At 32.5% G+C, this 14,813-nt stretch overlaps 3 protein-coding genes across 7 annotated transcripts in view; 1 reads left to right on the forward strand and 2 right to left on the reverse strand.

Moving 5' to 3' along the window:
* Nucleotides 1-10,095, reverse strand: part of LOC111680208 (E3 ubiquitin-protein ligase TRIP12) — a 70,196-nt gene extending 60,101 nt beyond the window's left edge. For all 4 annotated transcript variants that reach the window (XM_046948985.1, XM_046948984.1, XM_046948983.1 and 1 more), the window contains exon 1: nt 9,966-10,095. The gene's annotated coding sequence lies outside the window, so the exon portion shown is untranslated. The remainder of the gene's footprint in view (nt 1-9,965) is intronic.
* On the reverse strand, nt 4,394-10,095 carry LOC111681830 (checkpoint protein HUS1). Its single transcript, XM_023443729.2, has 2 exons — nt 9,966-10,095; nt 4,394-5,481 (listed from the first exon to the last, which is right to left on the reverse strand). Exon 2 carries the CDS (start codon nt 5,443-5,445, stop codon nt 4,594-4,596), a length of 852 nt encoding a protein of 283 aa, XP_023299497.2. The 5' UTR covers nt 5,446-5,481; nt 9,966-10,095; the 3' UTR covers nt 4,394-4,593.
* A 1,039-nt stretch (nt 10,096-11,134) lies between these two features.
* Nucleotides 11,135-14,527, forward strand: LOC111681829 (mannose-1-phosphate guanyltransferase beta). Of its 2 annotated transcripts, XM_023443726.2 has the most exons (5): nt 11,135-11,210; nt 11,446-11,505; nt 11,582-11,958; nt 12,024-12,558; nt 14,073-14,527. In XM_023443726.2, exons 3-5 carry the CDS (start codon nt 11,782-11,784, stop codon nt 14,471-14,473), a joined length of 1,113 nt encoding a protein of 370 aa, XP_023299494.2. In that variant the 5' UTR covers nt 11,135-11,210; nt 11,446-11,505; nt 11,582-11,781; the 3' UTR covers nt 14,474-14,527. The 2 variants fall into 2 exon arrangements, with proteins under 2 accessions (XP_023299494.2, XP_046805351.1); XM_046949395.1 differs by lacking the exon at nt 11,135-11,210 and having other exon boundaries at nt 11,238-11,505; nt 11,563-11,958.
* The last annotated feature ends 286 nt before the right edge of the window (nt 14,528-14,813 follow it).

The following is a 14,813-nucleotide window of genomic DNA, read 5'->3' on the forward strand; positions in this document are numbered from 1 at the left end:
TAGTTCTGTTCTAGTTCTGTTTTAGTTCTGTTCTGTTCTAGTTCTGTTCAAGTTCTGTTCAAGTTCTGTTCTAGTTCTGTTCTAGTTCTGTTCTAGTTCTGTTCTAGTTCTGTTTTAGTTCTGTTCTAGTTCTGTTCTAGTTCTGTTCAAGTTCTGTTCAAGTTCTGTTCTAGTTCTGTTCTAGTTCTGTTCCAGTTCTGTTCTAGTTCTGTTCTAGTTATGTTCTAGTTCTGTTCTAGTTCTGTTCTAGTTCTGTTCTAGTTCTATTCTAGTTCTGTTCTAGTTCTGTTCTAGTTCTGTTCTAGTTCTGTTCTAGTTCTGTTCTAGTTCTGTTCTAGTTCTGTTTTAGTTCTGTTCTAGTTCTGTTCTAGTTCTGCTCCAGTTCTGTTCCAGTTCTGTTCTAGTTCTGTTCTAGTTCTGCTCCAGTTCTGTTCCAGTTCTGTTCTAGTTCTGTTCTAGTTCTGTTCTAGTTCTGTTCTAGTTCTGTTCTAGTTCTGTTCTAGTTCTGTTCTAGTTCTGTTCTAGTTCTGTTCTAGTTCTGTTCTAGTTCTGTTCTAGTTCTGTTCTAGTTCTGTTCTAGTTCTGTTCTAGTTCTGTTCTAGTTCTGTTCTAGTTCTGTTCTAGTTCTGTTCTAGTTCTGTTCTAGTTCTGTTCTAGTTCTGTTCTAGTTCTGTTCTAGTTCTGTACTAGTTCTGTTCTAGTTCTTTTCTAGTTGTGTTCTAGTTCTATTCTAGTTCTGTTCTAGTTGTGTTCTAGTTGTGTTCTAGTTGTGTTCTAGTTGTGTTCTAGTTGTGTTCTAGTTCTATTCTAGTTCTGTTCTAGTTGTGTTCTAGTTGTGTTCTAGTTCTGTTCTAGTTCTGTTCTAGTTCTGTTCTAGTTCTGTTCTAGTTCTGTTCTAGTTCTGTTCTAGTTCTGTTCTAGTTCTGTTCTAGTTCTGTTCTAGTTCTGTTCTAGTTCTGTTCTAGTTCTGTTCTAGTTCTGTTCTAGTTCTGTTCTAGTTCTGTTCTAGTTCTGTTCTAGTTCTGTTCTAGTTCTGTTCTAGTTCTGTTCTAGTTCTGTTCTAGTTCTGTTCTAGTTCTGTTCTAGTTCTGTTCTAGTTCTGTTCAAGTTCCGTTCTAGTTCTAGTTCTGTTCTAGTTCTGTTCCAGTTATGTTCTAGTTTTGCTCTAGTTCTGTATAGTTGTCCATCAACGTTCATTAAATCATAAAATACCTTTAAAAACAACTCGCCTTCAACAAATTTTCCCTTAGTGTAAAGTATCTATACAAGGAGCAAATCGCATAAATACTCAGTTGAGATTTAATATACAACACAAAAAATGCAAAATGACATTTTTTTTGCGTGGAGAGAAACCAGGAGAATCTGAATAATTCGTAGAAAATTGAGCATATCTTAGTTTTATAAATGTCGATGATAAAAACAATAAATAATAGGTACTCGTTTTATTTCTGGTTTTCTGCAAACAAATCATAATTACTTTTTTGCTCAATTCCATTTTTTTTTTTTGCATACATTGCTATAAAATAATGAAAATAAGAAAATAAATAAATAAAAACCACAAGAAAATCCGAATTAAAAAATAAAAATAACAATAAAGCAAACACATGTTTATAAAGAAAAATTCACCACAAATTGCAAAGTTAGCAAAAAAAAAAAACGTATATTGCTCTCATTTTTTGCAAATAAAATATCACTCAAAAACTAGCACTCGTTAAAATGGAGTGTTATTTGTAAGAGAAAGAAAAGAGCACGAGTGAGAAGGTCTCATGTAATGCAATTTTATTGTAACAACAGTACACCACCACCTCCAATTCATAACCATAAACATAGAACCAACCACTCATTTTTTTCGCAATGAACGAGTGTAAGAGCATTGTATTTCGTTTTATATTCGAGTTGACAAAAGGAAAAAGAGGCCACAGTAAATAACATTGTAATGCAAAGCTTCTTATACGACGACAACGAGTTATGTAGGCATAAATTAGGACAAACTATACCTAGTTTTACAATAACAAAGAACAATAATATTTTTAAATGAGGTTATAATTTGCATGTATTATATTATTTTAAACTATATGCAGAATGGATGGTTGTAACCTACAAAAAAAACTGGATTTTCCGAAATTTAATTATGGGATTTTGTTAGCACTTTTGATTTCCGGTTAGATACTTTTAATATGTCAACATACACAGCCTTTGTTAAATCTAAATCTCAAAAATTAAAAGCATACATTCCCCTCGTCATGTATCGCAGATAATGTCAACTTCTCGATTATTGAATCTATGGAAGTTGTACAATTGACTCGATGAGTAATCGAGGATAATGCGCAAAGAATGTGATCTTAAATGACTTATAATTGTAATTTATATTCAAATTATATTCTAACGAGCAGGGTAACCATGACCTGACCATACGCCAGTTGTAGTGTTAAGAATTCAGAGAATCCAGAGCCCTGAATGGAATCGAACCCACAACACCCAGACTGTCAGGCGTATATCCTTCTGGCTAGATAGTAGAAGAATCCAACTGAAAGATGTTCATGCTATATTAAAGCTCATGAGGATTGCGTATCAAATAGTTAGCAAGAATCGAACTTGGAACAGTCACTTTAGACCTGCCTTTTCCTCAGTTTTTGTTTCCATTGGGGGGGTTATACTCAGAGTGTCCAGATTTGACGGCGGCTTTCGAGAATCTCGGTCAACATACGACCAAGAAATACGACTACAGATGCAATTCGATGAGATAATTATTCAGTTATCGTCGGCTAACATTGTCTACTGCTCTCCCATACCAATTCCTGACGATATCAACACTGATGGATTCAAGTCATTAAAGGGCGTGGGAGGTAAATTCTTTTTCTCATTGTTTACTAAAAGTCCAAAAAAGATGGTTAAACGGGAAAGGCTGATTCGGATATTCCTGTTGAATATCCGAATCAGTAATGACAGTTCTGACTGCCATCAAATATTTGACTGCATTGGATACGATATCCTAATATACGAATATTGGCGTCTCTTGACGTCGAATGTAGAGTATAGAAACGTTTGTTTATGCCTAAGATTGGTTTGACTTCGTATTGAACAAGCATATGTAATGTCTCATGGGGTTTTCGAGGCTTCAGGAAATCGCAACAGCACCACTACATGGACCCAAGTGAGTCGACTATCTCAACTATAACCTAGGCAGTATTAAAGTGGTATGAGGATGGCTAAACCAGATTTTACAACTGGAACAGGGATTTCAATTGTAAAGACCCTTTTTAGAAGTTCCTTAAAGACTTTTTATAAGAACACTTAGTCGGTACTATTTGATTGGACGAATGTCAGTTAATTAAAGTGATATTTCTGTTGAAGTGATATTTATTGACTTCCAAAGAAGCGAAAAGAATCCAATTTTGTTTAAAATTGAATGCATATTTTTATACCGACAATCAAAAAAGGGTGTATTGATTTTGTCATTCTATTTGTAACACATCGAAATATTGCTTATAGACCCACAATAGTATATATATTATGGGTCCTTATTAAATTCTAAGACGATCTAGCCATGTCCGTTTGTCCGAACGGATGGAGATAGAGGATTTTCTATAGGTAAGGTTTGTTTGGTATTGAAAATGGACAATATCGGTCAACGTTTTCGGATAGCCCCCATAGCTTCCATGCGGAAAGTGTCAGGAAGTGATAATCTATGTAAAGATGTTTTGTATGAATTATAGTCTAAAAAAATTTTATGAAAAACGGTCACAAAAGGTCCTCTTTAGTTAATTTGATGAGTAATATACCCTTAATAGGGTAGCGTTCCTTTTAAGGCTTTAAGGTTTGATGGTGGATATATGAGATTCAGCACAGTCGCATATAACACTTTCACTTGTTTTGTACTGAAATTTTTTGAATTAAACCAATTTTATTTTAGAGTTTTTTTTGCGTGTAATTTATTTTATTACTTCCTAAGAATGACTTCAAATGTAGTGAATTTGAAATCAAATAAAGAGAACATCCCTCCAATGACAAGACTGTGTTAAAATCATCACTTCTTTAGATCTTTTTTCTGTACTTCCATGTAGTAAATTCTAATTCTTTTTCGCTTCTTTGGAAGTTCTTTTTTTTGCTATGTATTATTTGTTAGTGCCGTCATAAGCAACTAGATGTGCGAAAATTTAAATACGCAATTAGACAATTTGCAAGTAAAAAAAGTAACATTTAAACAAAGAGAATATTCTAAGGAAACATTACTAACTAAGTTAACGTATTGTATACATAGATTATAAACTATAATAGATGACACTTACCCTAATATTGATCTACTATTTAAGGCCGTTTTACTAATATCTAGTGTGATATAGACTTAGTACCTAGAAACTTATAAAAATGGAGAAAAAATAAACAAATTAGGTAAATAATATTAAATATATTTTCCACTTTATTGGTATTGATAAATATGTATGTATGTATGTAGGTATGTATATATATATAAAAAAATAGTAAACAAATAAATGTCTCCAAACAGACAGAGAATGAAAAAGCCATAAAAGTATATATAACTGATAGGAAATGCCAATTGAATGTCAGACGAAGAGAAAAAGTATGAAAAATTTAAATACAAACTGCTGGCAAAATGGAATGTATAGCAATACCCTGTCGCACATCCACTTCCATATGTATGAGACGATCATCATCTATGCCACATGATAGTTCTAAAGTGGGTACTTGTAGAGCAGTAAAGAAAAGAGAAGCTTTCTTACAATCCACCGAACAGGAAGCTTCAATTTGTTCACTGGAGTCTGAAGAGGCAGTTCGATCGATTTCCTTAATTTCCAGTTGTTTATAATGTGTAGTTATTGTTGCCATTTCAGTTTCAGCCACTAAATTCATTTCACCATTGGAAGTGGCATAAAAGATAATAGTTGGTGATAGATTTTTAACTTTATCAATAAGACCACGCATTAAACGATTCGAGGGTACATTTAAAATTAATTTCGATTTGGGTTTTTGTGGTACTTCATAGAAACTCCAATCCGAGCGTGGTATAATACTAACCGGTACATCATGTACAGTTTTGGTGCTATTATTAGAGGTTTGTGAAGGTATTTCAATTTCTATGCGTAGACAGGAGAATTGTATATTTATTAAATTCATTTTACAAGTACGAGCATTGGAACGTAAATGTGTTAGAGCACGACTTAAATTTGCCGGTGAGATGGCCAGCATTATATGAGCATGTCTTTCATCTTGTAGTTTTAATTCGTACTCAGGAAAATATAAGCCAGCCTCTATTTCCACCCAAACTAAAGGTGCTGTTGTGCCAGATTCTTCATTGGCTATAAAATACATTTTATCTGTTGTTATATCAATAACACATTCTTTAGTTAATTTGGATAGTGTTAAAATAATATTTTGAAATTCTTTCATATATTCAGGATCTTGCATTAGAGCACGAAACTTCATGTTGTCTAATAAAGTTTAACTTTAAGGGAAAGAAAGCTACAAGAAAGCATTCGTGTTTCAACATGCAATAGCAGGCGCAGCATGAACAACATAGAAAACATCATCAACCCAATATTATCGTCATCATCACCAAACATCATGGCATCGCATAAGGAAAAAGGAAATGAAACGAGGAGAAAGAAAAAAAAAAGAAGAAAAACAAACAAAACTAAAAAAATAAACTTGACTAAAGTTGGTTTTTATACTCTAGAAAGGAAAGAAGAAACAAAAAACTAAAGAAAGAGTTGTATTGCAATGTGTTTGTAGTTCTTTTTCTTGTACATTTAGTTTATTTAGTTTTTAAAGCCAGACGACAAAGAACTTTTTTTTAGTAAAATGGCCAAATTAAAATATGGTTTGTGGGTTTTTATAAAAACTACTTTATTTTTTGGAAATTGCTTCGGAATTTTGTTCTTAATTTAGTATTTTTTGATACTTTTTTTTAGAAATCTTCTTTTGTTATTTCTCTTTAAAAGGAAAATATTGTAAAATTTTTTTTTTTTTTTTTTGTACATGACTATGCATTTTCTTTTAGAAAGTAAATGAAAACAAAACTATGAAAAAAAATCAATAAAGGAAAAGGTCACTAACTGATTGAATTGGTTTTCCTTTATACAAACGAAAAGAAGTTTAGAATGTAATGTTACATCATGAGCTAAATTTGAACTGGGAAAATATTTCATGACAAGAACACTTCTATACTTTGATAGAATTCTAAATATAGGAAACATTGACTAAATTTACCTTAAAACTATAATTAATTTAAATTTCCCCACAACTTTTTAAACATTACGTTTTTGACATACACTAACAACCCGTTCATTAAATGATCGACTAGTTCGTATTCCTCAAAGCAAATATTAATCGCATCGGCTTTAAATAAAGCGCCATCGGATCATCACCCCCCAGCGGCTATGTTACCTTGGTGAAATCTCCACCTTGGTGTTATTGCAATCCCGGGTTAAAGAGGTGCTACCAGTACCTCTAGTCTACCGGGACTGTAAATTAGTGATGTCAAATGTATTCTCGGCTTCGACTTGTCCTGGCTAATCAGTTGGTTAAGGAGGTTTAATAACCAAAATCGCGGGGAGAAAATGTTATTTTAAGGACTGATTTATCCTATTCCTAATGGGTTGTATAATTCTCTCTTCCAACAGGTCTGTGTACAAACAAGCATATGAACCCGATCAGTATTTCTTAACGGTCGTGTAATGGGACGCCGGTATATGTTGGGGAATTGTCAGTTTAGCTTTTAATGGTTGCCTGTCATACCGTATAGTGATCTTTATGATCATGGTAATGGAACTCATGCGAAAATTGGTGAAAGATCGGAAAAGCTTGCATATATTGGAGATTAGTACTGATTTAGTATGCCTTTTTACGCTTCGGGGAAGTTTCTCTGAGCTGTTGCCATCTCAGGGGCAATTATTGAAAACAGTTGACATTGAAAATTGAAAATTTGTACATCCTTTGTCAAATAGATCGTTTCATAAAAGAGGGATCCTGATCCATTTTTTTAGAGAGAAGTAACACTCAGGCATTAATTCCTATTAATACATAGACCATTTTACATTCTTTGGAAAGAGATAAAGTAGAGAAGAAAGGTGGTGAAAGTGAAGGATAGAAGAAAGTTTTTTTAATTTACAACACTGCAATTGCAAGTATGTTTATGAGGTTTGTCTCCTCTTCAATTGATTTTAGACCTTGTACTTGTACATGGACCGGCTCATACTTGTACAAAAATTGACACCTGAGTTTTTAATTGAAGTATTAATGGGCATGTTGTAGACCAATCTCAAGTCCGTTCTCAAATGGAAAAGTTCCGTTTTGGGATAAAGTTTTAGTTGTGGTTGAACCGGTTTAAAGACTGATGCGCTAATGGATTCGTAAAAAAGGAGCAAACCTTTATAAAATACATTACGATTGCGTATTTTATATTTTGTGAACAAGCGCTGTGTCGAAATGTACAATATCAAAGTTGCCAAAACGATTTCAACAGGTACTTCTCCGAGGAGTGATTTTGGGAATAGTTTTTAGCTATAATTTGATATGAAATGAGTGAGAGAAAGGGATAAACAGGCCTCTTCACTCCTATAAATGTCAAATTTTTCTTCAATCTTTCTTAAAATGTTCAGGATTATGCTATCACTTTCCTATTAGTTAGATAATGCAAGAAGGATCTGTCAAGGCTGAGTCGCCTGTCTGGCATTAACCTCGTTTGGGTCCCTGCGCATAGGGACTATGAACAGGGTTATGAACAGGCTGATGAGCTTGCCAGAACGAAATGTGCTTTTGATGTTTCTAACGCCCTTTCAAAAGCTAAAGCGTTAGGTTTCATCAAGAGCAGTATCCTCAAATTCATTCTTCTAAAATAATCTTCAAAATGTTGAAAATAGGTGTAATAATATAGACAAATGTAAAGGATCCAATTCGTAGTGGCCCTCCAATGCAATGAGAAAAACCTTTTAAACCGAAGTATTCGGGACATATTGAGGTTTATTGCAGTAATAAAAGGACAATGGGTGTTAGGCAGACATGTAAGTAGACTTGGGCTTCCTTTTAACTATCACTGTCGCTGTTACAAAGGCAGGAAAAAGGAGGAAACGATCTACCATCTTCTCTGTAAATACCATGCTCTGGGCGTAATAAGAAAGTGCTTCCTTGGTAGTTACTTCATATCTAACCTTAGTGAGATATCATGGTCTAAGCTTAATGATATCCTGAGATTTTTCATGGCTATAGGCTAGATCTAATATGTACTATCAATACTTTTTCTGACAGTTGGAGTGTTTTGGAGTCTCTTTGCCTCAAGTTGACAGTTCGCGTGCAGCGAACTATCACGTTAACCAACCAGCCAAGCATCTCTCTTCTATTTTTTTCAGTTTATTCTCTTTAGTATTCTTATTGAAGGACAACATGAACCAAAAAGATAATAGGTTTGCAACTTAGAGGACAAAAACTTTCCTTACTTAAACTAGCAAAATTAGACTAAAAATAAATAATGTTAATTGGATACATACAGTACATATATCTCTACATAGTTAATTTTTAACTTTCACTTAATCAACTATCTCTAAATAAACTCCTTTCAATCCCTATCTTTTAAAGAAAACAATAACTATCTGAAATTATTAAGTTATTAAGCTTAATTTATATTCAATAACTCGTTTAACAGTCAACTAGTATTCCAACTAAACACATTCCGCAAAATTCTAATGAAAAGAAAAATCAATAGAAATCTACGCCACGTTTTTTTGTTTGCTGTTCTCTTTCAACAAACAAACTCATACAATGAAACAATTTAAGTACTATATTTATTCTATTAGAAGAAAAATTCTCCCCCACTAGCAAAGTGGAGAAATATACAACAACAACTTGAAAACAATAACCAACAAAATGTCCCACCAATTGACAAATAAATTAATTCCAAACGAATAACTTTGGTATCCATCTATTCACCTTGCTGTTCAGCAGCAATAATAACTAACTTGCTGCTGCTGTTGCTGCATCAGCCAGCCAGTAATGTTTTGTTTTTGTTATTTTTGTATGCTAAAGAAAATAGTATGTATGTATGTACGTCACTTCAAGGTTTTTTGCATTAATTTTCACTTGTAATTAAATTGCAGCACATGAAAACTAAAACAAACTAAGAAATAATGAAAAAAATGTATTGACTCTGTTATACCCTACAGTAATTGGGCAGTATTTTATGGAAAAATAATGTTAACTAGCTTTTAATAGGAAGCTCAGATTCTATATAATACGATTTCAAACAAGACGCAAATGGTGGAAAGGAAAGATGATGGCCGTGCAAACTTTGGAAATGATTCTATAACGATTAGAAGTTACTGGACGATTATATATGGGTGTTACAAACTTTAGCACACACCCATAATACCCACTCTATTCTAAAGATGTAGGGTAATATAATAACACAACCAAACCCACAAAATATAACAAAAAATTCCACTAAATAGAAAAAAATATTAGATTTGTATTTTATTAAATTAAATAAAATGACCACTTGAATATTTAATAATAAAAAAACCACATTGAAACTAAAAACTAAACACAAAACATATGATAAATAATTTATGTATTTCTCAGGAAAATTATTGTGGTATAGAAAAGCAAAAAAAAAAACAATACGAAAGACCAGAAAAAAACAACAAAAAAAATTTCAAGAAGACATTTTGTTAAAACAGATGATATGGCGAAAATGTGATGAAATTCAAAGGAATCATCCAAATAAAATAATATTTTGAAAATAATTTTCATATTATTAAAAATGCTCTATAAAATTAGCAACAAATAAACAGCTGTGTTAATTAATTTTCTTAAAACGTTTCCAATATGTCTGTCGTCTTGTAGTTATACCAAAAAAAAAAATATACTCGATATACATATGTAAAAATTTTCGTTTAAAAATAGTTTTTCTCTATAATTTTTTGCAAATATTTCTTTAATTTCTTATAACTTACCTTTTTCACTACACTTTTTAATAGTTTTTGGGCGATTTAATAAATTTTTAACACTTTAATTACTAAAATGAAAATCTTTCACGACAGACACAAATTCACACTCGTCTGCATGCCAGAGTCATGCGCCAACAATTATTAACGGCGGCGGCAACTGACACTAAATATGTCGGCGGCGGCTTAAAATCGAATGTAAGCCGTCTAAGTTTTCAACTACGTTTAGTTTTTAAATTTTCAACGATTTTAAATAAATATATAAAATCCGAGAGATCAGAACGTGGGATTTTGGAAGCAAATATATTGTTTCAAAGTAAATTAATAAAGTTGTACAACAACATCTACAACAAACACATGTATTTTGTTTTTGGAATAATCCAGCAATGTGTCAAAATAAAGTTTAAGAAAATTTCCTTTAACAACAAAGTGAACAAAACCTAAATATAAAATATTACTTTTAAGTTGTAAATATTAAGGATTTAATTATATTATTATATATTATAAAATTTATTACACTTTTAAACTACTTTAAAACCACTTTTAATTCATTTTTTCAACTTTTCACAAATTTTAACAAATAGCAAAACACAATTTAAAAATGGCGACATAAACAATTTTCAAAACAAACTTTGAAAACTAATTTTATTTTTCTATAGAAACTATAGTTAAAAAAATTGTCAGCTGTTCAAGTGATGCTACTTTATTAATTTACTTTGTGCAGAACTAATTAACTTTTTAAATGATATCGAACTCAATATTTAATGAATATTTGACATTTGATATATCATATAATTGGTGATGGCAGTTTGTCGTATGACAGCCAAATAATTATCTAGTGCAGGTCGCTAGAACCTCCATATGTTTTTTTCGAGTTATCGAAATGCGTGTAGAGTAATCGTAAATACAAAAAATATATATCGAAATTAATTTACTTCTTGCAGAGCTAATTAACTTTTTAAATGATATCGAACTCAATATTTAATGAATATTTGACATTTGATATATCATATAATTGGTGATGGCAGTTTGTCGTATGACAGCCAAATAATTATCTAGTGCAGGTCGCTAGGACCTCCATATGTTTTTTTTTGAGTTATCGAAATGCGTATGGAGTAATCGTAAATACAAAAAATATCGAAAAAACAGCAACAACAAACAGAAAAAAAGTGTTTTATTTACAAAGAATAATTACACACACTTGTCACAAGAATTCTTTTCGCTGCATTTCATCATTTAGAAAATATACAGATTGTAACAAAATTTTTAATAAAATAGTTAATAAATTCATATAAAACGTTATTAAAACAATAAGAAATAATAGAAATTAAAGAAAACTCAATGATAAATAATTGATTGTAACGAAAACAAAAAATTACGTGACGTTTTCAAATCTGGTGTTTTCAAGAAATCTTATTCATAGTGTTGTTTTTGTTGTAAAACCAACAAAGCAACTTTGCAAGTGTATTTAATTTTTTTTTCTTTGAAGGGAGGTGGCGCAAGAGGAGTTATAGAAATAACAAAAAAATTAACAACAAAAGAAGAGAGAGTAAGTACATAAATAAATAGAAGAGTAAATTGCCGGTAGAAAAACAAAATAATTTAGTTTTTTTCATTCTTATCAGTTTATAATTAATTGGGAGTAGTGAAGTAAGTAAAAAATCCCATTTAGCCAGAAAGCCAGTTAGTTAATTAAGAGCTGAGCAAGTTGAAAACAATTAATTATCAAGAAAATTCTCATGCGGGTGTGCTGTAAAAGAAAAATAAATTTTGACGTGTCGCTTATTGTTTAAATTGATAAAAAAAATAAGAAAAATATAACACAATGTGTGGTTCTACTCCGCCCGTAACAAAAGGCACTCGTGCCCTGATTCTAGTGGGAGGTTATGGCACCCGTTTAAGGCCCTTAACATTGAGTACACCAAAACCTTTGGTGGAGTTTGCCAACAAACCCATTCTATTGCATCAGCTGGAAGCTTTAGTGGCTGCTGGCTGCACACAGGTAACAATGCACCGAGTAGCAAAACATTTTAAGCTTCTTAATGGAAATCTTTTTAACATTTTAAGGTAATTTTGGCTGTCTCCTATCGCGCCGAACAAATGGAAAAAGAACTTAAAATCGAGGCTGAAAAACTGGGCGTTGAACTTATATTTAGCCATGAAACAGAACCCTTGGGCACGGCTGGACCTTTGGCCTTAGCCAAACACATACTAAATGCCAGCACAGAACCTTTCTATGTACTCAACTCAGATGTTATCTGTGATTTTCCCTTCAAACAGTTAGAACAGTATCATCGTAATCATGGCAAAGAGGGCACCATAGTGGTGACCAAAGTAGAGGAACCCTCAAAGTATGGTGTTGTTTTATATGATGACCAAGGCTGTATTAAGAGTTTCATAGAGAAACCTCAAGAGTTTGTTAGTAATAAAATCAATGCTGGCATTTATATATTCAATCCCTCGGTATTGGATCGCATTGAAGTGAAACCTACTTCCATTGAAAAGGAAATTTTCCCCGTTATGGCTGAACAGCAGCAATTGTTTGTCATGGAGTTGCCTGGTTTCTGGATGGATATTGGCCAACCTAAAGATTTTTTAACAGGTGATTTTTTTTCAAATTTCATATTTTTTATGTTTAAAACTATCTTTTTTTAATGTTTTGTTGGGTTTGTATGTGTGTGCGTGTGTTCTGTTTTTCTTATCTTAAAAAATTGATTAGCGTGAGTCACAAGAACTTTTAATTTATTTAAAGTTTTCAGCTAAATGCTTCTTGTGTTATCTTTTTGTGTTTTAAAGCTCTGGGAAATGATTTCACATATCTAGGATTGCATACAATATATGTGTTTCTGAAGTTCCATAACTTTTAGGATTGCTAAGATCTCTGCCGGAAAAATACAACATTTGTCCGGAAGTATTTCACTGACCTAACTCCACGATAAGTGTCTAGATCTGACCCTTGTCTGGCCAGTACATCTGCGATCTCATTACCCTGGAACCCAACACAACCTGTTTGTATACATCCCAGATAGCTTGCGGATAGCATCATTGTATCTGCTTACTAATCTGGAGTAAACTACATGACATTTCAAGGCTTTAAGTGTTGCCTGACTGTCAACATAAAGTGTCACCTTCGACTCTCTTCTAATGTGTTTCTTAATTAGTTCCATAACTTTCCCGATTGCTAAGATCTCTGACTGATAAAACACTACATTTGCCCGGAAGTCTGTAAGACCCTTTTAGATTACAGTCCACAAAATTTTGGAACCTACAGTGAAGATTGCACACACTTCAGAAAAAAACTTTATATCCAATTCATGTGTCCCCACATATTTAGGGTGTTACACCAGAGTTTAGTGTCGTAACTAAATGATTAGTGATACATTCCGCAATTCTTTAACTCCCTGTTAGACAAACCTCATAGAAGATCTTAGTGTGTCCCACCCTCTGAGGCCTCAAACTAAAAATACTCTTGAGTGTTAATTGTCTCCTACATTAGAGAAACCATGACTACGGAATATACATAAGCTCTCGCATCACGATAAGAGAGTCGTGAGGTTGGGAACTTGTAAAGAGTAAGAGTTGTTTTTGTTGTTGTAACAGGTTGGCTGTAACTGGATGTTTCTGGGGGAAAAATTTTCGGTTGATGCAGCTGTTGCTGAGTTGACAATCTTTGGCCAATTGAGAATCGGGTCGTTCCGGAGCGGAGATCCAATTGTCATGGGAACGACAAGAGTAAAAGTACTTTTCTTTGGTGGATTATGCTATATTTTCGTTGAAAAGCTAATTTAAGCGTAAAAGCTTTTATATTATTATTGGATGTAATCCTGTTAAATGAATCTGAACTTTAGAGTCTAAAGTTTAGATTCATTTAACAGGAATTGTCTAAAGTTTAGACTGAATTGTCCGATTGGTTTAAATGTAATCTTTTTGCTAATTTCAAAACTAATGCAAAGTCCTCCCTTGCTTTTTAGAATATCAGAATGATTAGTCAATGGCCAGCTAGTTTTTATCATCTGATAGTAAAATATAAATATTTGTAGAAAGAGATTAGCTACAAACATTTAAATTTATGATACTTTTAGATCAAACATTTATTTATTTTTTTTTTTTTTTCAGGCATGTGTCTCTATCTTTCGTCTTTGCGACAAAAACAATCAACGAATCTTTACACCGGTCCAGGCGTTGTTGGCAACGTTATAGTGGATCCTAGTGCTAAAATTGGTCAAGGTTGTCGCATTGGTCCAAATGTTACAATCGGTCCAGATGTCATCATAGAAGATGGTGTTTGTATTAAACGTTCAACGATATTAAAAGGTGCCATTGTCAAGTCACATTCTTGGTTAGATTCTTGTATTGTGGGTTGGCGTTCGATTGTCGGACGTTGGGTGCGTTTAGAGGGTACTACGGTATTGGGTGAAGATGTTATTGTCAAAGATGAAATCTATATAAATGGTGGTCAGGTATTGCCACATAAAAATATCGCTGCCAGTGTACCAGAACCTCAAATTATTATGTAAATTTTGTAATATACTAACAAACAACAAAAACAACAACAATATGGAATACCATTAGCAAAACCATTTTTTTTTGCCGAGGGTGATATTTTTGTTTCGTTCTTTTTTTTTAATTTATAAAACAAACTTAATATTGTTTGTAACTAAATTATATTTTTTATGATAAAATTTTGTAAAATCAACCAAACATCTTTACTTGCTGACAAGTAAGGCTTGTTTTCATTGTTAGATTATCTGCAATATTTATAACTTCACTTAATATTGGCTTTAAATTCCTTGTTGCCCCCCCAACTTCTACCTTTATTAAACATTTTCTTTTCGTTTTTTAAGTTAAATTTCTGTA

The sequence above is a fragment of the Lucilia cuprina genome, chromosome 4 (genome assembly GCF_022045245.1).
Source record: "Lucilia cuprina isolate Lc7/37 chromosome 4, ASM2204524v1, whole genome shotgun sequence".
Taxonomy (NCBI): domain Eukaryota; kingdom Metazoa; phylum Arthropoda; class Insecta; order Diptera; family Calliphoridae; genus Lucilia; species Lucilia cuprina.

Bases quoted from the DNA above. Each gene is read 5' to 3' on its own strand.
- LOC111681830 (XM_023443729.2), bottom strand. From the start codon at position 5,445: ATGAAGTTTCGTGCTCTAATGCAAGATCCTGAATATATGAAAGAATTT.
- LOC111681829 (XM_023443726.2), top strand. From the start codon at position 11,782: ATGTGTGGTTCTACTCCGCCCGTAACAAAAGGCACTCGTGCCCTGATT. The intron at 11,959-12,023 runs GTAACAATGCAC...TAACATTTTAAG, and splicing joins TGGCTGCTGGCTGCACACAG to GTAATTTTGGCTGTCTCCTA. The intron at 12,559-14,072 runs GTGATTTTTTTT...TTTTTTTTTCAG, and splicing joins ACCTAAAGATTTTTTAACAG to GCATGTGTCTCTATCTTTCG.